The sequence below is a fragment of the Platalea leucorodia genome (assembly GCF_965183815.1).
Source record: "Platalea leucorodia genome assembly, chromosome: 10".
Lineage (NCBI taxonomy): Eukaryota > Metazoa > Chordata > Aves > Pelecaniformes > Threskiornithidae > Platalea > Platalea leucorodia.
Window position 1 is genome coordinate 13253412 of NC_138832.1, and position 26944 is coordinate 13280355.

At 50.4% G+C, this 26944-nt stretch overlaps 1 protein-coding gene across 2 annotated transcripts in view; it reads left to right on the forward strand.

The window, feature by feature from the left end:
• Window positions 1-18263: 18263 nt before the first annotated feature.
• LOC309595685 (gamma-aminobutyric acid receptor subunit beta-4) overlaps window positions 18264-26944 on the forward strand; it is a gene marked incomplete at both ends in the record, with an annotated part of 74030 nt that continues 65349 nt past the window's right edge. For both annotated transcript variants that reach the window (XM_082322941.1, XM_082322942.1), the window contains 2 exons: window positions 18264-18343; window positions 22402-22490. In XM_082322941.1, the coding sequence (XP_082179067.1) occupies window positions 18264-18343; window positions 22402-22490 (169 nt within the window). The remainder of the gene's footprint in view (window positions 18344-22401; window positions 22491-26944) is intronic.

Consider the following 26944-nt stretch of genomic DNA (forward strand, 5'->3'; position numbering starts at 1 on the left):
AGTATTGCATTCCCTGCAACTGCATTCCTTGTCTATCTGGTTACATAGGAGCTTCTGTTTGCAAGAGGTCTGCAAATCAAAATACAACCCTTCTAACAAGCTGGCCTTGCCAAACACCTACTTTGCCTTCATCCAGCTAAAGTTGTTGGGCTCGTCAACTGAGGAGTGTTAACCAGCTGAAAGTTCAGGACACCCTAGATAGAACAACTTATTAGATTACCCCTTCTGGCCTCAAACTCCAAGAGCTCAAACCTTCTTGAATCCTTAACAAAAGTTGAGGCACTGTAAACCATTTCTTATACCAGACTAGCTAACTGCCAACAACATAGGAACACACCAGCCACCTTAAAAAAGTCAGCATTAATATTTACTAACTGAATGCAAACTGCATAACAGCTCTTATCTGTGCTGCTTATCTGTGCCAGGTTTAAGAGCAGCCCAATAAAGACATGTCAGCAAGGCTTCTTTTTTAAAAAGGGTGCCAAGGTATCTTGTTGTAAGTGAAGATCTTTGAGAAAAGTGAGGAGATTCATTACATTAAGTGCATGGTATAAAACCGGGTTTGGACAAGACTGCTGTCCCTAGGGAGCCGGCTTTGCCACTCACCTGGGGGGAAGTATCTTTTAGGAAAAAACAAACAACCCTCAGTATTACCCAATGCATTTAAGATCATGGCCCTTTACCAACCCAGTTTTCCTCCTCAGCTGGGAGCACCAGCTGGGGGGATGGCACCCTCCACCTCCTCTGTGCATTATCCTAGCTGGGTGAGCACATACCACAACAAAAGGCATAAGGCTACCACCCTCCTAACTCCCCTGCCACAGCCCACATCTTCATGGCAGCTACAGCTTTAGCATCACCTTCCTTTGCAATATGTTAAGCTAATCCAGGTCATTCTCCATAGAAACCCTGAACAGTAGCTGCTAATACATCCCAGCCCATTTTCAAGGAACAACCACATACAGGGTTTGCCAGCCTTCTTATATCCATGATAATTTTATATCACTTCATTTTATTACCTAGCACTGTGACACAGAGCAGTGCAGGCTGTAGCTGGAACACCATGCCCAAATTTGCAGCAGCATCTAAGAGATTGTAGACTCACTGCCAGGAGAACTGAAAAGCAACAGAGGCTTATTAGCCTTGTTTCTTTAGACTGAAAGAAGTGCTTTGAAGACACAGGCAACAAAGGGGGAAGTTTCAACTCACCTGAAGCATTTTGCTAAAAATAGCTACTCTACCCCCATCACAAGCTTGTGTTAGACTGCTATAGTATTTTAAAACTAAGGTTATACAAACAGCTTCCTTTCTCTTACTTCACAAAATTTCTGATCAGCAGCTGCTGATCACAGGCACTTTACAGCATGCACAGCACCCAGGCAACCATTCTGCCTTTAGGGCTCGTCAAGCTCAATAGGCAAAACCTAACACATTTGCTATGGGGCAGTAATGGCTCAGGTCCTCTCAACACTTTGCAGAAGAATCACAAAACTCAGCAACTCACTGCAGAAGGAAGAAGGCTAAAATAAAAGGCAGAAGCAAGAAACAGTACCTAATTAGAGCAGGGACTAAAAAAAAAAAAAATCAGGCTCTGCAATGCCTTTGACCCCTGCCTCTGAGGGCATCTGGTTGCACTGTTGGCACTGGGTCCCTCACCAAGGTCCAGAGCACTCTACCCCACAGCTCTGCTGCAAGGATGAACCAAGTCCAACTTGTGAGACCTTCCAGAGAAAGACAGCACCTACCAGTCAGTAAATATGCTGATTGTGATCTGCAGGTGATTAGTTTCAGGTGATTTTACTGCAGTCTGTGGGGTAGATACAGGGACTCCCTACGGTATGACAGGTGGACATGGTTTGCTGCTGGAGGCTGGCACCTCCCTGTGGCTGGTGCGGAGATGGATGCTGGCAGCAGTGGTAAGGCTGCTGCTCCCAGGCTCAGGTTTTGTTCCTACTCAGGCTGGGAGTGCCCTAGGTGAACACAGCACTTTGCTAAGTGCTTAGAATAGTTCCTCAACAAACACCCCACCTGGAGAGCAAAGCCTTCCTCTCTAATGCCCTGGTTTTGCAACAAGATGTTTTTGCAGGAGGGCTTTAAAGTCATCTAGTCTGCTACAGATCACCAGTGAGAGATGATATTTGGGCTAATGCTCAACTACATCTCCCAGGGCAAAGGCCAGGGAGAAATACTGCAGGAGAGCAGAGAGGGAGGGAGAGGAATTCCCTGAGCAGAAATTATTTTGAGCAGAGAAAGCTGCAGAGCAGTGTGGAGTGAGGCAGAAGAAATGCAGGAGAGGGAGGTGGCTGTGCTGGGGGAGACAAAAGAACAGAGGAGACTGGAAACTCAAAAGGCTCCTCTAGGGAGGATGAGGGGGAGAAGGTAGGGTTCTGCTCACTGGGGCTCTGTAGAGGACCCCTGTCAGGAGCTGGCTGGGCTCAGCAGTGCTTCCCCCTGCAAAGGGATTCCCCCTCTGCCACCCACTATTGGTCCTGGCGCAGTGACGAGCTGCTGGAGTGGATTTCTCTTCCCTGCATATGTGGTAGAGGTATAGGAAAACAGCAGCCCCATCCCCGCCCCCCCCCCCGCTCCCCTCCAGAGAAGCAGGATTCCTTCCTCTATCATCACAGGATGCTCTGCACCAGCACTGAGCACTCACACAGAACTACAAGACCTGTCTTCAAGGAAATCCACTGGGGTTTGTGCTCAGCCTGTCTGCAAGATGCAGGGGGAAAGGTTGCTGTGCCAGCAGAGCACTGGGGAAAGCATTCAAAAGCTCAGTTCCTGGTGAAAGCCAACACATCTCCATCTGCTGCTGGCACCGAGACACCCCCCCAACACCACAGCCATGCTAGGGTCCTGTCTGTCCACACAGAGGCAGATACCCAGACACCAACTAGTCTTGCAAAGCTGTTATGCTCCTGCATGGGCAGAAGGTGCAAGCAAGGCAGCCCAGGGGCTGTTGCATCTGGGGTGCATGCTTCCTACTGACCAGCCCTTCTGCCTTTTCCCACTTGTGAAAAAGGTACACAACTGTCTACCCATGCCCAACCATGTCTGAGTACAAAATATTACAGCCTAAAACCCTACCGTAAGTTCAAGTTGTGTTTCAGTGACAAAACACTGATCCCTGACATAGACCTCCCGGGTGACCTTAGGACACTCCTCTTTTCTTGTCCTGCTTGCCAAGGGAAATATCTTCTTCAATTATTACCTTGTTCAGGTACATTACACTTATTTCACTTTTTCAGGAACTGGCTCCTGCTCTGCCCAGTCCCATGGAGGGCTCTGCCCAGCTAGAAGTATTGCAAGAGAAATCGCAGTGTAGGGAGGGGACTCAACTGGTACCTTCTTTCCAGGAGCACATCTGCTATCTGCCTTCCTCCTCGGGTATGAGCTACAGAAGGGTCCTCAGAGAGCTGCTCCTACTGAGTGCTGGGAAAGCAGCAAGAGCAGGGCTGCTCTATGAGGAGGAGCAAACCAGGAGCCAAAGGTGATCATGGCACAGGCAGTGCCCTTACCAACTGGGGTGCAGCCCCCTTGTACCTGAATGTGGTAGGGCAGTCTCCCACACAAGGCAAGGCAACAGGTCAGATCCAGAGAGTCCAGCCAGAGACAAGGCTGCAAAATATGTGTAAGAAACATAGACAGCTACACCACAGCCCAAAGTAAGGGGTAACACTGTGGGCCTGAGCTTAAATGGAATCATGGCCCAATGGGTGGGCAGGTGGGTGTTGGTGGACATCTCAGGTAGGGCTGGTTGGGGCAGTCGGGGCCTGGTGGTGCACTCAGGGCCCTGACACAGCTACAACATCATAAGGCAAAAGTCTCCAGGGGTGGGTGTCCTCATGGTTGGGTGGTTTTTGGTGTCACAGGTGACTTTTCTTCTCGTCACATCTTGCTTTATGCTGTTGTCTGTGGTTTGGGAAGGAGCAGCATGCGAAATGCTGGTGTAAAGTAAAAGTCTCACAGAACCGTTGCAGAGCTGGATGTTGCTCAGAGGCTGGAGGGAAACCTCAGTGAACCCTTACAAGAGACCTGAAGTGCAACCTGGACCAATCTGCAGTCCTGGCCAGGGAGAAACCAGAAGTAGATTGAAATATCCCCTTGACATACCCAGACAAAAAGCCACAGAATATTTAGCCAGGCATTAGCCAAAACTGTGTGAAACTGTGTGGTGTGTCACACTGTCCCAAATTACGTGCATGAGGGTAACACATACCTGCCTGCTGCAGGTGCATGGACAAACCCCTTTGGTTTGGGAGGTCGCTTCCAGGGTGGGAACAGGCACTGCTGCAGTTGCCATTTGCATGAGGAGTCCTGGTGTCTTCTCCAGCATCTCAGAGATCCTGTGCAGAAGCAGTGAAGTTTTTGGCCATGCAGACACACCTGCTTTTTTAACCCCTCTACCTCTTCACTCCTCTTTACTCCTTAGGGAACACTGTATGATATCTAATAGTGAACAAGAATTATTTAATGTTTGAAAAGCCCAGGATCTTGAACCATTTTTAAAAAAATATAGTTCAGAGTCACCCTCTCCATCCTGTAATGGGGAGGGTAAAGCAGTCCACAGTGGTGATGAGATTCATGGGATGTCACGGCACAAACAGAGCCTGAGTCTCCTGCTTGCACCTCAGATCCCTGTCCACTGCCTGGCTTTGCCTCTCCAGGGAGAGGTGCTGGGAAGAAAATAGGGGATATCAAGAAGAAAAGTGGTTAAACCCTCTCTCTCCCCTCTCACTGACAGCCGGGGTACAGATTATGCTGTTTTTCTCCCACCACAATAACATCGTTATTCAACCTGGCAGCACAAGGTGGAGTGAGTGAGTGAGAGAGGGAGAGTGCGTGTGGTTGGTATTTTTTTAATCTATCAAACATTTCCCCCTTCTGCCGATTGCAAACTCCTGCTCCGCCGTTCCCGCCGCAGCATCCCACGTTGCCATGTCAACAGAGGCTGTCATCCCCTGTGTCGTGAGGGAATGCTCCGCTTTCCTGGGGGCCACGGGCGGGCGATGGAGGGATGTGCATGTGCCCGACTTATGCTGACTCCTAGCCAGGGCATTTTTTGGCAATTTTTCCCCAAAGCTTCCAGTGCCAGGAGATGCTTTACCCCTCATCAGCCCCTTTAAGATGTTATCATCAGTGCTTGACTTAATCAGGACATCTTGGCATGAAAAACATCCTTCTCCTGACCCCTGCGCTTCCACTGCGAATTAGATATAATAAAGCAAACAGCTCTTCCACTCCCTGCGACGCCTCACCGCCTTCCTGCCCTCACTGCCACTGCATGGGAGCGTGCAGGGCTGGAGGGAGCTCGTGGATAGGGCTGGGCTGTGGAGCCCCTGCCCGCTTATTTCTGCATTCTCCTCTCCTCCTCTGCAGGAGTGGGGAGCAGAGGCACCGCAGAGCCAGGCTGCCCAGCCCGGTGCCAGCATGGTTTCTTTTAGAGCGTATTTAAAGCACCAGCTTCCCAGGGAGATGTCCTGTAGGGCTAGTCAGGAAACAAAGAAGAGAAAGTTTGATGAGCTTTCCTTCTTTTCACCGGGGTGAAGATGCTTGTGGAAGAGTTGTGGATGTGAATGTGAGTGCCACCACCTGGAGATAACAGCCTCCCCTAGGGTGTTGTTTGACTCCAAGGGCAGAGAAGCAGTGCATCTCTTGCCTGGTCCCAAGCTTACACCAGGCTGTCCTCCCTTCTGTCCCTAGGCAAGGAGAAGTGTCAGCAAGGCAATGTGGGGAAGGCGTACAAGGCTTGTGCTGGAAGAGAAAGCATTGGCATGCCAACCAGCACTTACCTGAGACTAGGAAAACAAGAATCACCTTGGATCAGGAGTGTCCCTTGCTTTGCCTGCTGGTTACAAGGTGTGGATGGCTTGCAGTGTGAGGGGAGGTTGGACTAGCTGATCTCCAGAGCTCCCTTGCAACCAGTCTTTCTATGATTAAATCTCTGGGCATCACCAACTTGTTGGTTCAGTTTTCTCTGCAGAACTGGGCAGCCATTGCTGGAAGAATTGTTATGTTGGTGGTCTGGAAAACAACTTCACAGCCAGAAGCTGGGACAGTGGGTTAGGAAGCTGCTGCTTCTCCTGGGAGTTTGCTGCTGAGGCACCCTAGGTGCAGGTTCTCTGGGGACACAGGCATCCAGCTCTGTCTTTGCTCCTGGGCTTGCCTCTGGAGGCTGTCCCTTATGGTTGTATCTACAGAGTGCTTTGTCCTCTCCAACTGTGGAAGAAAAGTGGCCCCTCCTCTGGGTAACAGAGACTGGAGGAAGGGGATAGCAGAAATACAGGTCACCTCACTTCAGCGTGGGTAGTGTTGTGCTGTGTCCTCCTTTGAAGAGGATCCAAGAAGATGTGAAGGTCTGGATTTAGCTTGAGCTGTGGGTTATTTAGGCTTTGCAGTACACTTCCACTGGGGCCACCAGGGAAGGCAGCAGTGGGATTTGCTTTTATTCAATTAAAGAAACAAAACAAAATGCATCACTGATATCTGTGAGCCCAATATGGCTAGCTGCTGGCTTTGGAAAATCATGACCAGCCAAATGTATAACTATACCACGCCTGTTTTTTAGCCTAGCCTCAGGTCATCTCCTATAGCCTTTTGGTTTGCAAATGAGGGCCAGAAACTCCAAAGAAAGCAAAGAGAAAGATGAAGTTTCCAGGAACTGGGAGTTCAGGGTCAAACAGCAGCCTGTGGGAGTGTGGCAGAGGTCAGTGAGACCCTGGTGTTGGCACCCGCCATTGACCCAGCCAGGATTTGCTGGGTCCCAGGCCAGCACAGCCCAGAGGTCCTGCTTGCCTGGGCTGCCGCTCCTCCCTGCAAGTCCCTGCCTGCACATCCCACAAGAAGGCTGAGCGCTGTGGCCGTTCCTGTTTCCCATTCATAAAGGAAACTGCCTTTCCCTCCCGGAGGAGGTTTGTACTGAGCAGCGTTGCAGGAATTCTTTATACTTCCCCTTCCATTTGCTTTGTTCTCTTGCATCCCTGCAGTTTCTTTAGATGGAAACATTTCCCCTCGATGGATTTGGTGAGCACAGAAACCATCAGTTTGGAACCTGAATGGAAATAATTTGAAGCACCTTGGTGAAGAAAAATGGACGTGTACTGAGAAAGCTTGCACCCCTATATCCATGCCTCAGTTCACAGTACACATGAGATATCACCTAAATTTATGTCAATAGCTTTCCAAAAGCTCTTGTGCCAGCTTCAACTCACTTTCTACTACCTTCTGCAGCAGCTGGCACTAGCATAAAGCAAATGTAACATGCTACTAAAGTGTTATGTCTTTGCACTCACTTTAGGCTGGTGCTAGCTGCAGCAGGAGGTGTTGGCTGGTGGAAAATCAGATGTTTCAGCTATTGCTTCAATTATAGATAGCTCTTCCTGAGAAAAGACTTTTCTGCCTGAGAAAAAGGCAGTGGAGTGAGAGGGACAGCAGCCTAGCATGAAGATGGTTGAGAAAGGATTCATAGCTCCTCTCCACCCTGCACAGGGAACACTCTGTAACCCTCCTCTCTGTCAAGTTTTCTGGGTATCACTCTTAAAAAAAAAAGTTCTTTTCCTTACAAAGCTCAGGCTACAGCAAGGACAGACATGGTTAGCAACACAGCTGACACAGGCAAACTCAGTGTTACCAGTGCCTGTCCTGGACTCACAGCTGCTTCACCCTGCAAGCAAGAGCCCAAGGAAAGCTGCCTCCCCTTATGCTCTCAGGTGCTGTGTGGAACCTTAATTTTTAAAGAGAAAGCAATAGATTAATTTTCTCAGAAAACACGGTACAAAATGGAAATGTTCTGTAGAGAGAGATTGATTTTTTTCCTCAATACTCATGATAGAAGATTATAATAGACTTTGTTCTGATAAGTGTTGCAGTCCTTATCAGTTTAAATTTAGTGTTGCCTCATATTAGAAATGACAAGAAAGGTACAGCTAAAACAAAACTTTATCCCAAACATCTCAGAATCAGCTGTACTTAGAAAAAGTATTTTTGCTCGTCTTTCCAAACTGGGATAAATCGACTACTGGATTTGGGATTTCCTGCCAGGTCGAAGTCCTGTTACAACACTGTTTTCAGTCAGGCTGGATGGAAAAGCATCAAGATGGAAAGAACTGAGCTAAAAGGTTTATCTTAATTATTAAGACTATAGAGCTGAGCACAGGGAAACCACAGTCTATTGCAACCCTACTACTCCCTCACTGTATGAGCATGAACAAGATACCTTGTTTTATGTGTCCCAGAGGCAAAATGGATGAATGATTCCTCCTGAGGACACTGTGAGATAGTGTGGTTACTCTAAGAAAACAAAAGGGAAAGCCAGAGGGTGGCCAAAGGGATGGCTGATGTCCTTTTTGCAATGTGTTCTGTACAGGGGCAGTCTTGTACGGCATCAGGGGATAGATGTGGAGGGCTGAGCTGTCAGGCTCCTGTCCAATTCAGTGCTGAAAACCAACTGAAACGCAAGCAGAGAGAGGTGGGGAAACCTCATGCGTGGGACAAAACAGCAGTCCAAAAATTTTCTTTGGGATGTCTGGGGCAGAGGCCTGCAGCCAGGACTCATGGTGCTGTGCTCCAGGTAAGGGGGGACTACAGACAACCCCTGGGGAGGGATCAGCAGTGGTGAATGAGTGACCTACCAACAGGCTGGGATTTCCTGGTGAGAAAGGACTGAGTGTCACTTCAGTTGGCACGGTGGCCTTCCCCAGTGATCTTCCCTGAGGGCTGCCTGTACCCGCTCCCTGCCATCCCTCCCTGAGCCATAGCTCAGCTCCAGGCAGGGAGTCCCCTCCAGTCTGCATGTTGATGTGGGGAAAGGGATCCCCAAAAGTTGTTGTGGATGCAAATGGGAGGACAGAGGTGCAGGAAGACCTGTGGGTTTGAGAGGGATTAACCAGACAAAAAGCATTTAGCATGCATGGAAACCAATTGCTTTCCATGTCCATTTACCCTATTCTTCCCTCCCTCCCCGCCTCCTTCCTTCTTTCCTTCCTTCCTTTTTTATTTTCAAGCATTTAAATGTAACAGAAATGAAGATTAGACTCACACCTTCTGTGCTGGCCAAGCCTGACCCCTTAGCCCGAGTGTGGTCCCTTTGAGACAGATGAATTGGGGGGTGGGATCCTTTTGGGGATTTGCCCAAAAGGTGGTGTTATTCCTGATGAAGCTTTATGTGGATGCTCCGCTCAGAAAAAAAGTCCCTTACCCCAAATCAGTGCAATCAACTTGGAAAACTGTCTGAAATCTCTGCGGGTTGTGAGGGCAGCAGGATGTGAATCCCTTAGAGGTGAAGAAACACTACTGATGCTCAGAAGAAAACTGCATTTTCCTGCAGTTCTTTGAGTCAAAGCTAGGACACGTCTGAAGAGAGACTGCAGCTGTCCCTGGGAGGTGACAGCCAAGAGCCCTTGCAGTGCAGTGAGTGCCCAGATGTCTTTCTTGGGCTCCCCTTCCCTCTCTCCCTCTCTGACTTCTCTCTTTTCTCCTACCCTCAGTTAGACTTTCATCTCCCTCTTTGTTCTTCTCACGTTTTTGTGTCTGTACCTTTGCTCCAAGATGTGTCCCTCTCTGCTGGACCATGCTCCCCTTCCCTCTGCTACGTGCACACATGCGCGGGCAACGTGGCTGGAGATGCTCCTCTCCAGCACAGCCCTGGAGAAGACTTGCCCTGTGCTCCATCACTGCTGGCCTGTTGCCAGGCAACACAGCATCACACGGATTTCACTCCCAGGCTCCAAAATAAAATGTATAGGGGATTTTCCTCATGTTCCTCCAAAGAGGGACTTCGCAGGCCTGGGGACTGGCAGGTGTGAGAGGGTGAGGGGTCTCCAGCAGTCACTGTTGGCTGCTGGCTTTGCTGGGGTGCTGCTCAGCTTGGAGCAGGAAAGCTGGGACAGAGTGGGATGGTGAAGGCAGAGACGAGACACCTGTAACTCCTGCTGGGACCAACCATGATTTCCTTGTCCCCCCTGTGCAGCTTGCTCATGCTTGACATCTACCTCCCATGCTGCACTCACAGGGAATGGGCAGCAAGACTTCTGCCAACCTGTGGGACCAGTGCTGTGTTTTTGGTTACACTGGTTCAGATCAAGGCAGTTTCTTACTAATGTAAGGGGGAACACAGAGCCCATCTCAGCTGTTTTCTCTTCCAAGGCGGAGGCACACTTAACACACAGCTCCTCCCTTTACCTTCCCATCTGCCAGTTTTGCACCTGGGAAGTCCCACACTGAGTTTTGTTTGAAGACAGCAGGTCCCTCTGGGCACAACCCCACAGGCAGCTGGAAGCCAGACACTTGGAAGCGGTAGGAAACACTGGCATGATCCTTGTCTCCCACAGGGGGTTGTTTAACAGGTACCCCACCTTCAGCCTGCAGAGGACCGGCAGTCTGCAAGCTTTAATTTGGGGCTTTGTACACTTACACAGGAGTTTTGTTTTCACATCTACAGAGTGAATGCTAAAATGACTTCAGAAGTTGAGGCATGACATGAGCTTGTTGTCAGCAGGCTGATGGACTGTCAGATCTATTTCAGGAGCAAGACACATGTCTCACTGTCTTCCATCCTATAATGTACAAATTGCATTTCATGACAGCCATATAACACTCCTGAGAGCAAATTTCTGCACAATTATCACCCTTTTCAGGTCATAAAAGTCACTCAGCTCTCAGCCACCTGTTTTAGAGCTGTCAGCCAAAGCCCCTTGCAACCACTGCAGTGGTTAAATACCATGGGAAAGGACACATGAGTATTATCTGACATAAAATGCTGAATTAATGAGGAACACACATCATGTTCCCAGTGAGAGCATATTGCAAATACCCTGTCCCAGGCAGGAGGAGTCCTAGAAGAAGCATGCTTTTCCCAAAGCAGCATATGCCTTCAGAAAGCACGTTTCATATGTGTCTTCCTGCATTTCCACACTAAAAACTGCACTCAGTATACTGTCTCCATCACAGAAACAAGCCTGCTAGTTGGCTTAAGTGTCCACGCAAAACTAAGAGAGACCAAATTTGGGAAATCAGAGACCTCCCAATTGGGAACGGGGCATTTGCGCTACCAGCGGGGACCTCTCTATCCAGCACATAGTTAAGGGGGACCTGGTCTGCTCCAGGGAAGCAACTGAGCAGAGCGGCTTCCCAGCATAGTGTGACACTGGGATACAGGAATGTAAACCTCTTTGGAGGGAACGGTCATTGGGATTGGTGGCACCTGACACAAAGGGAGTTTTTCCCACTCAGTTTTGCACACCCCCCACATAAATAATAACCCGTGCCCAGTCTCTGTAGCTCAGAACAAAACCTGGCCTTCCCCAGGACACAGACATGGCACCTGCCTCTCCTCCCTTACTGAAGTATTTTGTACATCTGATCACCAGAAGTGTCAACGTTTCATTCTGAACCAGAACTACATATTAAAAACCTCTCTGAGCTATCCCAGTGACTGAAAGACCCAAAGAACTAACTTTTTGCTTTTTGACTGCGCGAGTCCATCATATTTTGGCTGAGATGCTCTTGCAATGTGGCATTGCTCTGGTTGTGCTTTCCTGGGTTCTTGGTCCTTCACAGAGCTGCCCCTGGACAGGCAACCTCCTGGCTCTCAATTTAAACCATCAGCTCGGGGAAAACGTCTCTTTCTTACTGTCTTTTTTTTCCCTGTTAATCTCAAATGCAATCTTACAAAGGTCCAGGGTTTTTAAGTCTTCTACAAAGAGAATACTCTTATAGTTAAAAAGGAGGTAGGACTTTTAGAGAACTGAAATTGTGCATCGTAGGCAGGTAATTAAGCTAGTATCTGCCTCAGTTTCCCACCTGAAAAATAAAAACAGGAATTTATGATGAACAAGGTTGTTCATCATAAGAGTTGTTCCTTCTGCATTCAGTCTTAGAAACTTTGAATGCAGTTTTATGTTCTCTCTTTCAGCTCTGCTTAGAGTAGAAAGCCCAAATGCGCACCTTGATGTGTGTGTCCTTCACTGGTGTCACAGCCTGGGGACTTCATGCATTTGCCCCTCTCTCTGCAGCTCACACATCTTTGGGATGCTGCCTTCAGCAATATGCTTGCTCGGGCACCTTCTATATTTTCCTCCCGTGACATCATCACTTGACATTGCCCTCTACCAATCACATCACTGGCCATCTTTCCCTGCCTTTTTCCAGAGTGTGACTCTGCCTGGGTGACCCCTACAAGCCCCTATGCGTGGCCTCTCCTGTGCAAGGGAGTTCTGTTTGCAAGCAAGCCTCGAGCCGGTGGCCCAGCCAGCCCCTGCTGAGCAGGGACTTTATGGGAGAGAGCCCCAGCTGTCTCCAGCCACTGGGGCATTGCCTGTGGAGGACATCACCATGAGCTTTGTCATGGGATAAAATAGAGATGAGGACTCGCTCTCTCCTACGTGCCTGGGACACAGGAAATGTGGGCTTGACCTCCCTGAGACTAATGGGGGAATCAAGCACCAGTGCCCCATGATGTACAGGAATGATCTCTTTTATCACGTTTGCCGTGGCCCCTCAGCGCAGGTGGTGGATGCTGCAGGGCTTCGGGAGGAAACAGCTCCAGGTGGCACCTGCTCTGGGAACACATTGTCCCCATGGCCAGCAGGAACCAGCAACTGGGTTTCTCAGCTCCTCCTGCCTCCTGCGTGATGGTGTTGAGCCCTGGCCCTCCTCAGAGCAGGAGAGCTGTGGGGACAGAAGGAGAAAGAGGATCTGAAACCATCCACACCTCAATGTAGTGGTGAAGAGTGGAGTTTTTTACTTCAATCCTTGTAATCCATTTCACTGCTGCTTCCAGCAGTTTTTGTTGGATCTCCATGACTCAAACCAGGAGCTTTGACTCAGAAGGGAGCTTCTTTGCTGGCATAAATGGGAAGGAGCATCCCTAGGAGCAAGAGGTGCTACACCTTCTGAAATGGGGATGCTTCGTGGGAGACATGGGCCCAACAGACACACTCTGTGTCAGGTCAGATCTCCATCATTAACAATAATGAGCAGGGAGGCACTTTTTGGCACTTCTTAACTGTCTGCAGGGGCTGAAGGGCCTTTTCCTTGCCTTGGGCCCTTCACACTGACAGTCGTAATACAATCAGAAATGCCAGTCCCAAAGGGCATCGCTGCCCCTCCTAACCACCATCATGGAAATGCAAAAAGAAAATAAATTTTGGGCCTTTTATGTGCTAAGCTCAAACCTGAGCAGGCCTTTGCCACAGATCAGGAGTTTGTGTTTACAGCCCTGAGGTGAGACGTGCAAGCGGGATAAGTCGATGACAAGTCACTGCAGTAAGCAGGGCCAGGCAGGCTGACATTGCTGAGGAGCTGGCCCGCATCTCCGCAGCAGTCAGTAGCCAGGGGACATACAGCCATACATGCATTCATGAGATGATTAAAGCTCTACATCCCTCAACATGCATGCAGGCCCAAATTCACACCTCCTGGGGTACCATAGCTACACTACAGCTGCATGTCAGCCCTAAGGCTGCCCTGCGGACCCAACTCACCCAGTTCTCCCATCACCCACCTTCAGGTATGGCTGGAGCAGATTGTCCCTGTGCATGGGGAGACTGGCATGCACAGGTGCTGTTCTTTCATTGCAGATGTGTTAGCTAAACCTTCTCAACAACTACAGCTATCACAGGACTTCTGCACTCTCATAATCATAGGACCTTCACTTGGCCATACCATTTTTCAAGTGAAAAATTAGACTGTGTCTAACTAGACTGTGTCTGCAGCCTCATAAGCTAAAAGACAGGCTGGAATGGGAGCTGGTGCATGAACCCATCTCCATGGACAATCTTTTCTCCCTTCCATCCACACTTTCCATCTTCTAGTTAGATATGAGCACGGATGAGATACACGACTTCATGCAAAGCTCAGCTCACCAGTTCACCCATTCACAGTTCCTAAAAATGATCAACATTTCCACTTACTCTGGAGAAGTCTGCACTATCTTGCAAAGTGATGAAGGATCCTTAACTCAGCAAACATGGGGACCCTGTACATAAGCTATGTCTTTGGGATACTTCCTCAGGAATATTATAACATCTAGCATATGCTGTGTCCAAGCAGAGGGGCTCCCAGGCTAATACATTAGGAGTGATTTGTGAGTTAGAAGACACAGAGTTGCCAAAAAAACAGTCCGAGCTGTCCAAGCAGTTGCTGGTGGTTGTCAACCCCATCAGTACATCGGGCGGTGACTCGTAGTCTTCTCTTGCCAATGCCTGAGGGTTATTAGGTGGCCCTGTAATTGCTGGTGGAGTATTTGTCCTGCAGGATAGCTTGAAGGAAAACTTTTCCTGCTGGAATTGCAAAGGGTCTCCCGCTGGGTGAGTTCAGTCCTGGACGCAGCTGCAGCAGGAAACAGAGGCTGTGCACTACACCAGGTGGGAAAGCTTCCATTGCCTCTGCCCTTCTCTATTTCTGCCTCATGAGGTACACATCATTTATTTTCAGGGTGTTTTCCACCTTCCACACAGGAATGCTGGCTCTGAGGCTGAATATTTTCTGCCTTCCTGCAGGGCTTTTATTAAACTCCTGGTTTACTGCCTGATTTGTTTTGCTTTCTCTTCTCTTGTCCTTTTTCTGCTTTAGAAGAACAACCATCTTCTGCTGGGAGTTGTTGGCTTGACAGAAGAGCCAGCCACTCTGCCAGTGGGGAGAGGGGACCGGGAAGATTTTCCACCTTGATGGCAAGCCCTTGGGAAAAGCAGCGCTTATGTGATAATCGTGATGGCAAGGGAAAGAGCTCCTCGTTGCCTCCTGCTGCAAGAGGAACACATGACACCTCTTCGAGGCAGGAGGTGACACAGCTAAGTGGTACTGGTGGACCTGTATTTTGGATGCTCCCTAGCGCTAGTTCTAAATGTGGTATTTCCTAATGTTGGATACTTTCTACTGAAATATCTACCCAGAATCCATTTGCTGAGTGCATCTGCATGCTTGGAGAGGAGGTCTAAAGCATGTCTTGGTGCTGGCAAAGCTCAGCCTCCCTCTTTCTGTTTTTGCTAAAAGGTGGAGACAATCTGATTCACTGCCTCACTGCTTTACTTGTGCAAACCCCTCAGAACAGCACTGATCCTTCTCTCCTGTGCCATGAACCCAAAGATGGAGGTAGCACACAGATGAAGAGCCAGCAAGTGCTCAACTGTTAGACACTGTGGAGAAAAAAAAAGAAAAAAGGGGAAAAAAAAAAAAAAAGGAAATTACACTGTCTCTGGTGGCTGTAGACCATAAGCCATGATCTGTAGAGGCTTTTGGCACAACACTGTCACACTGACTGCAACTTGGAGTCAGCAGTGGCCACAGAATAAGAAGGGAGGTCAGGGTGTGGAGCTTGCAGCAGAGCAACAAGTAAGAAAGGAGTGAAAATGAATGATTTAATAGTGGAGGACAGCAAATGGCCACGAACACAACCCTCCATGGCCTCGTCAGGGTGATTACAACCACAGCATGTCATCTCCAGCAGCCTCTCACAGTTCATTTCGGACTCGGAATATGAACTTCAGAAAAACCCATTGCTGGGCTCTCACAGGAAAGCAGACAGCCCCCAGCAGGGGAGGGAGACCCAGCATTTGGGATTCTGGGAGGGGCTCAAGGATCCCCATCTTCTGGAGGGCAAGAAACAAACACCTCAGTGAGCATCATCACATATCAATGTGCATCAGCCTCAATGAGACTCAGCAGAGATGGGTGACTAATTCCAAAGCAGTCCTTTATTCATGAGCATGGCTTCAGGTAGATTATTCAAGAGCACACAACAGCTTCTTTGAATACATTCACCACTAAGCAATTGGCTTTCCTAAGTTTCCCGTTGTGGCTGAGTGGTCAGATAATTCATGTGACACGGTTTCTGCTCCCGACTGGGTGAACTTGCAAGCACAAATGTCACCATTTGTGAGCATAATTTTTCCTCTTCATGTATGCCTCTGACATTTGCTTTCCACTTACCTTTTTGCCAGTGACATGCAATCACAGCTGGTGGGAGAGAGCAGTGCTAAGGGGCCAGAAAAGGGAGGAGTGGAAAGGCCCAGGAGGGGCTAAATGGGGCCTCTGGTGCCCAGAGCCTTGGCAGAGGCAAATGCTTCTCATCTCCCCAAGAGCTCCTTCCTGGTACCCAACAGCTTAATTCAGAATAAGTGCTTCAGAAACACACTGCTGCCAGGAGACCTGTGCACCGGCAGCAGCAGATGAGGTAAACACCGTACCTGTACAACAGCCAGCACCTAAGAGGAGCTGGGGCAGTTCATCCCAGGGAGAAGGGGATGCAGAGTATGTTATCTGTGGTGTGCCTCTGATGAGGAAACCACAAAGAGCCATGCCAAGCCTGAGGAAAGGGAGCATTATGAACTCCAGAGCCAAGGATTTGCCCAACCAGGGCTGTGGCAGATCTCCCTGCAGGGAAGGGCAGGATGAGGGCGCTGTGGATTGCCCTGTGCCTCTTCAGAGGCATTTGGACTTCATCCTGCTCAGCTGCAGTGACACATCTGCTCTGCCCTCTTGGTCCAGGGGGCTTTGGAGACCATCCACACACAGGTGTCAGCCAGTGCCAGGGGAGGGGAGACTTACCTACTCAGAGGGTCTGCTCTGAGCTAGCAGGCAGGTACAGAGGAGAAGGCATCCAGGACAGTCCTGGCATGAGAGCTCAGACATTTTCTCCTTGAGCCACGGCTTCCACTCTGCATTCAAAGCGCTGCTGGAGCTCTTCTTTTTCCTAGGAAAAAATCCTTCATGGAAATACATTACTGTATGCCTGATATAGAGCTCCTTAATTATATTATTTTTTGAGAGAAAGATCAGAAGATGATGCACAGGAGATGATTGTGACTGTGAAGATTTCAATGGCTATTACCATTTCAGCAGGCAAAGCCACAGCACCAGGAGCTGATCCTCAGCAGCATTTCTGGAAGTTCAGGCTCCCTTTTCCTACAAACTGTATTGTACCCATAACACAGCACCCTCCAGGGAAAGCTGAGGGAAAGCCCCACCAGAGGCTTCAGATCTTCCCCAGTGCCCCAGGAGGAGGCCACCAGGCCACTCTGCACCATAGCATGGAGAGAGCCTCAGTAAATCACCTTCTTTTTGATCTCTGTGGCTGAAGGAAGAAGCTCAGCCTTTGCTGATCACACTATTTCAGGCAACCACAGCACCCATCAGCGCTTGCAGCTGAGCCACTCTTGTCCAGGCACATCTCCCTGCTTGCCAAAATGCCATCACCTTTCCCATCCTCTCCCCTGCTCCCACCTTCCTGGGAAAAAAGAAAAAAAAAATCCCCTCTGCAAGCCAGCAGGGGTTAATGTTGTCAGCCATGACGTCAGGATCCCAGTTTGCCCGGAGAGTCCCCCTCCCCATCCACAAACTCCCTCTCTCCTCCCCTCCTCTTGTGACTTTGCAATGAGCAGCAAAACTCCACAGGAGCTGCGGCAACAGCACTAGGGAGACATCCAGTCCTCCCTTGGAGAGCAGCTCTTTCCGCAGACAGGGATTTATTTTTTTTCTACACATGCATATATGTATTTATTTATTTACTGGGTTGCATTTGTTTTTCCTTTTTTTAACCCTTTCAGAAAAGCCCCAAAGTGACGAGCCTGAGATTTCCCTAAAATAAAATAACAGCACAGTGGGGTTGGGTTGCTTCCCCTTCCCCCATCAGAAAATAAAGAGGGAGGGGGGAGCAAGTAGGTAAAATCCAGAATAAAATCATATTGCTAGATAACTCACACCTCCCCCCTCACACACACACGCACACACACACACACGCACACACACACACTCTTTCTCCTCCTCCTCTTCTCTGAAGGTGGGTAGCAGGAGCCATGCAACATCTGCAGAACCGGATGGCAAAAGAGCAGGAGGAAAAATAATCCAACTGGAGTGCTCAGGGGACACTGAGTTCTTTTTTCTTTTTCTTTTTTTTTTGTTTTTTCTTCTTCTCCTTCTTCTGCGTACCTGTGAGATTCAATTTCACATTTTGCTGAGCCCATTTTGGGGCATTTTATTTTTCTTTCTCTTGGGATTTTCTCCATTACCAGAGGATGTCTCTTGTTGAGAGGATGCTGAAAGGAAGAAGAAACGAATTCTTTGACTGGCACTGAAGGGGGGGGGGATATTTTTCCCCCACATTTTTTAGGTTTTTTCATTATTCTTTTTCTCTAGGAAATCATTAACTGGGGGGGGGTTGGTTTCTTTTTTCCCTCCCCCCCTTTTTTTGGAGGGGGATTTCGGAAGACCCATCCTTCTTTCCCCTCCCCTCCAAAGATTTTTTTTCATCCTTCGTCTTTGTGGAAATGTGGACATTTCAGGCAGACAGATTGAGTGGAATTGTCTCTGCTTTAGCAGCTCTTTGTCTCGCCTGCTGTGCGCAAAGGTAAGGATTTCGATCCCAGGCTGCAGGGACAGGGGGGCTGATACAGGATTTGTTTGTTTTGTTTGGGGTTTTCTCCATTGATCTGTATGTGGGAAAGAGGAGGGGGTTCTTTCCCCAAATTGCTTCCCCTGATGCCTGCTGTTGTTATTTCCCAGCCCTTGTCATTTTAGGGGGAGGAGGGATGCTCATACATGAGATGTGGAGCAGGCTCTCTGCAGACGGAGCCCACCTCACAGCCCACTTGCAGCGCGTCCCCCCTCCCCTGTACACGACCTGGGGGAAAATGGCAAAATGAAGCATTTTTCTGGGGAACATGGTGTCCGTAGGAGCCGATGGAGTGCATGGCACCGAGCTGTGTGCATACGCACCCCGGCACAGGGCTGCCTTGGTCATGCCTGTGTCTGCACACACACAGTACACAGGCAGCCACACTCACATCCAAGCGTGCTGTGCCTGTACCAAAGCCCTGACTCTGCGGTGTACGGGAGTCAATGCCTACGTCTGTACCTCCACGCAGATTTATGGCATGCAACATAATCATCTGTGGGTGCGATCCGTTCAGATACATCCCTGCATGTCCGCATTCATCCATGCCCATTCGGGTGCACACACGTGTATCACAACACACCTACAGAGCACAGCAGGCTTTACCTGCTCTGTGTGTAGCCATGTAAATGTTTGCACTAAAACCCTGCATACTCAAGCTGCAGCTGTTCCTGGTATATGCCTTGGGCACTCCGAGTGATCCAAGCAACCAGAGGTGCAGGCACCCATCTAGCCTGTACAAGGTGTACTGAGCACACCTGTTTGCTCCGACAGGCGTTTATCCTCTGCCTTCACACACAGGAGTAGCTCTGCCTACTCCTCCTCACCCTCCCTTCTCACACATGCAGGCAGGTGGGTTAGTACTTCTGTGCTGATGGCGTGCATGAAGTCTGCTGGGGAGGGAGCTGTGGCATTTCCTTGCTCAGCCACGCACACTGAGCAGTGCGTTCCCAATGCACACATGCAGGTCCCTGCACAGGCTTGCAGATCTGTATATATAAAGATTTATGATGTTCCCATAGTTATAAACATGCACATGCGCAGATTCATGCCTACCTTACCCACACCATTCATGCATGGTTCCACTGTGTATGGACACATATTCAGGCAGGCTTAGAGGCAGTGTCCAAGCAAATGTGTAAAGAGAAATGTCCATATCAAAAGCCTTTGCTCAGATGTATCCTTGCATGTGTGTTTATATCTGCTATGTCCAGGACTGATATTCACCTATAGTCTGCATGTATATCTGTGCACACCTCAGAGACAAAACACTCTCCCATGTGCACATGCCTTCAGCTACTCCCACACATCCCAGCCAGCAGCACGATGCGCATAGATGTAGATGTTTGGCTGCCAGTGTACATGTATATGCAAAACACATGGACACCCACACAGAGTCAGGGACACAGTATTCAAAAATTCAGTTCACAGGCTGGATGTATGTTCTCCCTAAGCGGATGCAGACCCACATTTGCCAGGAATAACACTTAGATGCAGCTGCTTGCCCACAGCTGGGCAAATGCACAACTTGCCTATTCAGTTGGAGGGACGTGGCTTTTTGGATCAAAAGGAGCACTGAGAGGCAAGACACCTTGCCCTTAATCATGATGCTAGTTTGTGTCCTCACTGGGCCAACTTGTAGCTGATGAGGAGGAAAGAGCCCCTGTATCCCTCTTCCCACTCTGCCACTTTCTGCAGGGCCCCTGGCCCATTCGTTATTGTCACTGCCTCAACTTCCTTGCCTATATTCAGGAGGTAACACTGCTTCCTGAGTTTATGTCCTGAGTAAAGCTGTAAAGTTAAACAGAAGTGTCTAAATCCCTTGAGAAATACATAGTGTCTATACTATGAATATGGAAATCCATGAATATGGACTACGTACCTAGGAATGACTGTCTAGGATGAACAAATGCTGGTGCACACTATCAATCCACAGTGAGCATATATACATAAGCATCTTCCAAAACCTCACATACCTCCATAGAAATCCACAGGTGCAAGCAGACCTTGCAAGCCTCAGCACAGTGTTGTGAAAATGTCCACCTGTGCACACCTCTCTGGCCTTTTTACAGTGAATAAAGCAATGCAATGAAGAGCTATACCCATGTAAGGTGCATGCTCAGGAGCGCAGCTCAGACACTTCCCCCCCCAGCACAAGTACCGAACGGTTTGCCCATGCACCAAAGCTGGGCCTGGGAAGTCTGCTGTCTCACATTCGCACATCCCTGTTTGGTTGAGAAATCCCTGTACATACACAGCCTGTGCATCCAGAGCCTTAACGCATGCCCAGACTCCCCAGTGGTCCCACATGCCTCCACCCACACCTATACAGAGAATCTGGGCACCTGGGGACCCAGTCTCAGGCACCTACAAATGCCTGTTTCTGTGCTCCTGGATAAAATGTGTCCATAGCCCAATGTCTTGTCATAATCCGTTTGAGCAAGATCTGCACCCATAGTCACCTCCATACAGACTTGGAGGTGGTCACACACGCACACACATGTTTGTGCATGTTTCACAGCCGTACCCCTGAGCTCCAGAGCTTTCATGTGTCTGCATGTCTGTGTGCACAGGCAGGGAGTCCATACATCCTCTATACAGTCAGGAGATCCTGCATGTCTGTCTGTCTGTCTGTGTGTGTGCAGACACAAGGACATGTCTCCGCAAACCCCCATGTCCAGTGAGGCACGGGGCTGGCTGGCAGAGGTAGTGCTATGGTGCAGCTTTCCAGCTTGACTTGGATGGATGTGGGAGGCGGTGTTGACAGGGAGACATGCTGTTGTAGTGGGTGACTGCAAAGAGCAGCAGTTGTCACCGGCAGGGTCTCTATTCTCATGCAAAGCAGGGGACGAGGGTGGCACAGAGGCTGGGTTTTCGGGCAGAAAACCTATATACCCCACAGCACTGAATAGGTTCAATATTTTTAGCATCCTCTGCTTTCTGGTTTCCTACCTTCAGTTTTGCTTTGGCTCTTGGGCTGTTATTAGAGGGAGCTCCCTTCTTGCTGAAATGGCTGGAGGAGCTGGATCAATGTTAGGGAGGATGGCTGCTCCCCATGCATGCAAGCCAGAGGGTTGGAAGGGAAAGGATCACTGCCCTGGCACAGAGAGCGAAACATGGACTCTCCTTCCCTGTCTCTGTCTCCTGATTTGTGTTGCTAAGAAGTCACAGTGATGCTGAGTGACAGAAAATGAATTTTTACATGCCAAAGATCAGCTGTATGTTGAGGCCATAAGAAAAAAGGGATATTGTTTTTTCCTTTACTTCAATAATATGAAGAAATACTTGAGTGCACTGAGAAGCAGGGGTTGCACTGGGATGTGTTACAGTGCAGGGCGCCTGCTGGGGGGAGGACTTGTGTAGCAGGGACCTCAGTGCTGTGCGGTGTGAGACCTGGAGCAAATGCCCAGTGTGGCAAGGGAAGAGGAACAAGCCCTGCAAGAGAGGAGCTGCAGCCACCCTGTGCATGCCTTGGTGGAACAGAAAGGATAATTTCTGCCTGCGTGTGTGTGGATGTGCACCCACCTATGGGCAGGGCGCAACAAGGCGCCCCGAGTGTGCAGGTCAGTGGCCAGGGAGAGGGTGTGCGTGGTGAGCAGTGCCCGCGTTGAAGGGGGTACCAGCCCGGCGGGACCACTGGGATGCAGGTATGCACTAGGTGGGAGCACGGGGTGATGGAGTTTGGAGTACCCAGGAGTCAGGGTGAGCCACAGAAGAGGAGCCAAAGTACCGGCTGAGACTCCTGTGCCACCCCCAAGGACAGCTTAGGACCCCTGGCAGACCCGTGGGGCTCGTGTGCAGGCTGGGGGCCAAGAGCTGCACTAGGGACAGAAAACACAAACGAGAAAAGAAATGGGGAGGCTGCGCCCATGGCTGGGGTGTCTGTAGCACACACAGGCGCTTTGGTGCTGTGGGGCACGAGGGATGCTCTGGTGGTGCTGCCCAGCCAGGATCCCCTCCCGTGGGGCCAGTGGCACATGGGATGACAAGGACTCTCTTCTTTTGTCTTTCAGCCCATCCACTGGGAATATTTCTGTGGTGAAAGAGATTGTGGACAAACTGCTGAAGGGCTATGACGTCCGCCTCAGGCCTGACTTTGGAGGTATGGCAATGGCCGGTCATGGGGAGCAGAGCACAGGGGCCGTTGTGTATCATCTGTGCTGCTGGCTCGGCTGCTCGCAACATGCACTGACCTCGCAAAACGCTCCCACCTGACTTCTCCCCCTGCCACTGTTTGCTAGCCCCATCTCCTTCTTGCCTTCTCCCTCACATTTCTTTCTTGCCTCCTGGTTTCCCTCTTCCTCTCACCACCTCCTCTCCTCCTGCCATAACCAATTTCTGCAGGCAGCTGGGTATTGTCCATGGTGTAATGTTTCTGGGGACATTTCGCTGGGACAGAGACACTCTGCTTTTCCTCTATTCCAGACTTTCCTTCATCACAGACAACAGGTCACACTCCTCCACTTCTGTTCCCAATGACAGAGTTTTTAGCTCTTTTTCCTGCAGAGGGTTGGGGTGTCTGTTGGCAGGGCTGTCAGTTGGTCTGACAGACTGCCCTCTCAGCAACAATATGGGATAAAATATTCCATGGGGAACTGGTGGCCTCGCTGCTTATTCAGTAGGACATACAAGGATCTGCAATTCCTCTCTTGCGTCCTGTGAGCAAAAAGGAGAATGGGAAGAGCTTTCTCTTTGTCGTCCTGGTGGAGATGAAACATGAAATAATCCTTGGGTACCGTTGTACTCCAGGGTACAGTTGAGGTCCATTTGTTGGAGGGGAGCAGGCAGTGGAGAACCACAGCTGACCACACGGGGAGGGAGATTTGGAGAGCTTCTGGCTTCATCCTGCTGATCTTGGCTGTTTTCAGTCTTTTCTGGGCAATGCTATTTCCTCTGCACGAGGAGATGTGTAGGATTGGTGGATCTTCAGCCTGCAGGAGGACAAGAACCACATCAAGATGTCCTTCTCCAGATGACTGCTGGGAAGCACATTCATACTTGTGCTCTCAAGGGGGAGAGATGCCAGGGCTGAGTCCATAGTGATACAAGGGAGGAGTTTTCTCCCAAAGAGCCTGATCCAGAATTCTTTGAAGCTGGAGATGGGGGAATATCCCCGCTGATTTCATCAGGTTTTGAAGTCACCTCAGTGTATTCCAGTTTCCCATGACCCCATGAATGAACCTGTCTCTCCCTGAAACCTCTGGTTTCCCTGCGCCTCACCCAAAACTGCCCCCATCCACCCACTGCCCCTTACCCTTTGGCAGAGACTGCCTTCCCTCCCCATGCACACCATTCCCACTGCCGTCACCACCACACTCTTCCTCAGGGTGGAGCAGGGGCTTTTAGGCAGCAGTGCCAAGGGCTGCTGGGCCCTGGCCTCATGGAGGACTGTGGGGTGGGGAAGATGCTCATCCCTCCATAGTGCACAGGGGGCATCTGGGAGGTCACTTCAATGCAGTGGGGAATGCTTCAGGGAGGCTTGCAGCACTCTGCAAGGAAACAGGGGTTCCCCCTCTTCCTCCTCTCCTTTGAACATGGGACCTGATTTAAAGGCTCTGTCTGGGAAACATGAAATGTCCCTATTAGCTGACCAGCCCCAATTACAGGAATTGGTGCAGTCACATTTTATGAGGGTGAGAACTGCAGATATGACATAAAAACTGCAAGGAAACCGTCCTGTAAGCCATTGAGATGATTATGATACAGTAAAACAGTAGGTGATCTGGCTCCACGGAGGCACAGAGCAGAGGGGTACACTGGGGAGCCGTGGGGCTGGAGGTCCAGCAGCCCAGGTCCATTTCACAGCCTGTGTACTCTGAAGCCAGGTCCCCAGGCATCCTACTGTGTCCCCAGGACACGGACCACCCCTTCCTTCAGCCTTGGTAAGGCAGCACAGGGCTTGGTGCAGGGGGTGCTGCTGACCCTGCCAGGTCTGTGTGGTGCACAGGCTGGGCTCAGCAGGCACTGCGTCCTTCCTGACTGTAAAATGGATGTTTTTGGGCAACCATTGCATTTCATTTGATTTTATTCTGAATTCCCAAAGTGTAAACTGCATTTTCCTTCACTCAAACAGAGAAATAGAAAGACGACAGTAACCCTCTTTCCTGCACTCATTTCACTGTGCCTTTCACCCTTTCTTGTCCTTTCCTCTGCTTGTGAGTGCAAAGTCCCGGCTGGCAGCACCAGTGATAGTGCCTTTGGTGCTCAGTGTGCAGGGGTGCCCTAGCTCTCAGCATGTCTGGCCCCCTCCCCCTGAGGATAAGCTTATCTGGACAAAATTTCCCCTGCAGCATTTACAGATGAGGGAAGAGTGGGCTGAGAGGTGAGTCTGAAAGCTGGAGATCATTGGCCTTACAAGCCCAGGGGAAAGGGATGCAAGCTTCCTTGCACCACTGCTGTCCCCAGAGCTCACCAGTTCTCTGAGATTTTGGGCTAAATCCATTCCTAGGAGAAATCCAGTGGGATCATGCCAGGATGCGTGGCTTTGTGCCCTTTGTGGCTTCTAGTTCATCCACAGCCCTCCTGTGGAGACGGCAAAGTTCCCCCCAATAAATTGTGTGCAGCTGGGAAAGGCACATTTTGGGAAAAGTCCTGGAAGGTGTGTGTAGGCAGACCTGCCATCTCTCAAGGATGTGTGGGACTGGACTGAACCCCAGTCCCAGCACCCTGAGGACTGGGCTGTTCCCCAGGAGACTGCCCCACAGCCCCCCTCGTGCTCCGCTTGGACTGTCCTGGCACCCCTCAGCTGCCTTCCAGCTGGGCAAGATGGGTGTAAGCCATCTCTCCTGGGGGAGGCGATCACTCTTCACCCACCTGTGCTCTTGCCCTAGGAAGATCAGTCAGGGTGGGCTGCAAATGCCTGAGACAGCATCTTGGAGGGGTGGCAGGTCCTGCCTAGAGCCATCTGCCCCAGAGGAATAGTATGGGGCTGTCTCTGGGCTGGCCCAGTGGTGACCAAGGGGTCTGGCTGGACAGGCAGCTGCCTGCAGGAGGAGTGGACAGGACTGGAGCCAAGCAGCTACCACTCAGTTTCCTGTGAGCCAGGCTGAGCTGCTCCAGAGAGCACCTCTACAAGCCAGAGCCCTCAGCCCTCCACAGCTCAAGGATGAGGGCATTGGGGGCAGGAAGATCAGAACAGCTGGTGCTGGGCACCCCAGAGGTGTAGACAGAGAAAGACCCTTCCCAGACAGATTCCCATGTGAGAAATGAAATCCACACAAAAGCAATAAACCTGGCTGCCACCCCTTTCTCCCTTCTCTGCTCTTTCCCTGCTCACTTTCCCCATCGCTTCATCCTACAGGAGTGTTGTTTCCTGCTTGCCATCCTTCCCCCACATTAGTGCCTGGTGGCAATCACCCCTGCACTGTCCCACACTCGCTCAGCCCTGTGGGCAGGGTACCACCTCTGCATCCTGGGACTCCTCCACGCACCCACAGTTGCTGCCTGCAGAGCGGGAGGGAGCTGGGGACCTTTGGGTATAGAGGCACTGGAAGAGCATGTTCCTATATACCATTTGTTCTCCTTGCCATGGTGAGGCAGATCTTGTGCTTCTCAACCTCTATAAGAGAGCCAGTGCTTCCATGGCACAGCAGCCCCAGGTGGCCCTCCTCGTCGCAGCACCCCCACCATCCCTGGGATGCGGTGCTTCAATTGCTCCAAAGGCAACTCACGGCTCCCCAGTCCTCTTTTTTCAGAGAGAAAGAGAACTCCGACTAATGCCAAAAGGAGGACAGGCCTGCTGGGGATTGCAGTTCACTTTTTAATTTTGAGATGCCTCGTTAGCTCTGGGCCAAGCTGAGTGGCTGAGAAGCATCAGCCACTGGCTCTCCTCCCCTCTCCTCCACCCCCCTGGAAACCCATTAGGCCGACGAGCAGGTCGGCTCTCAGGGGTGGTGCTGTGGCAATGAGTGTGACGTGCTCATCTGGGGAGCTGGGCTGAATGGGGGGACACATGGGAGAAAGGGAGGGAGTTGGAGCCATGTGGGAGTGATGGAAAAATGTGGGAGCAACTCCTTCAGAGAGCCGTCCTGGCTCAGTGGGGGCAGGCCAAGGGGGTCAGGCACCAGGTGAGGTGGAGTGGAGGGGGTGGCATTGAAGGGCAGGTACATCAGTTCTTGGGGCGGAGGTGATAAACCCTTCCAGCCTGGGAAGCCCTGGACAGTCCCCTCTTATTTCTCAGCCACAGTCCCCCAGGCCCTAGAGTAGCACACCAGGTTGGATTGATGTGGGACAGTGGCAGGGTGGGACATGTAGGGACCACAAAGCCCGATTTTCATAGACTGAGCAAGGAGATGGTCTGGAACTGAAAGGGCAGGGGGTCATTGCAAAGCAGGTCTAAGGGGTTTGGCCAGGATTGTGGTGGGGATCAGGAACAGCCTTGGAGGAAGGATCTGCAGGGTAGGAGGAAGATCCAGCCAGGGCTCTTGGTCTGCTGAAGAGGGAGATCTCTGTCCTGGTACTGCAAGATCAGCAAGATGCAGTGAGGTCTTTTGGCAGGGTGTGCTGGGGAGCCTGCTCAGCTCTGCGGGAGGAGGGCAGCATATCTCACAGGGAGAT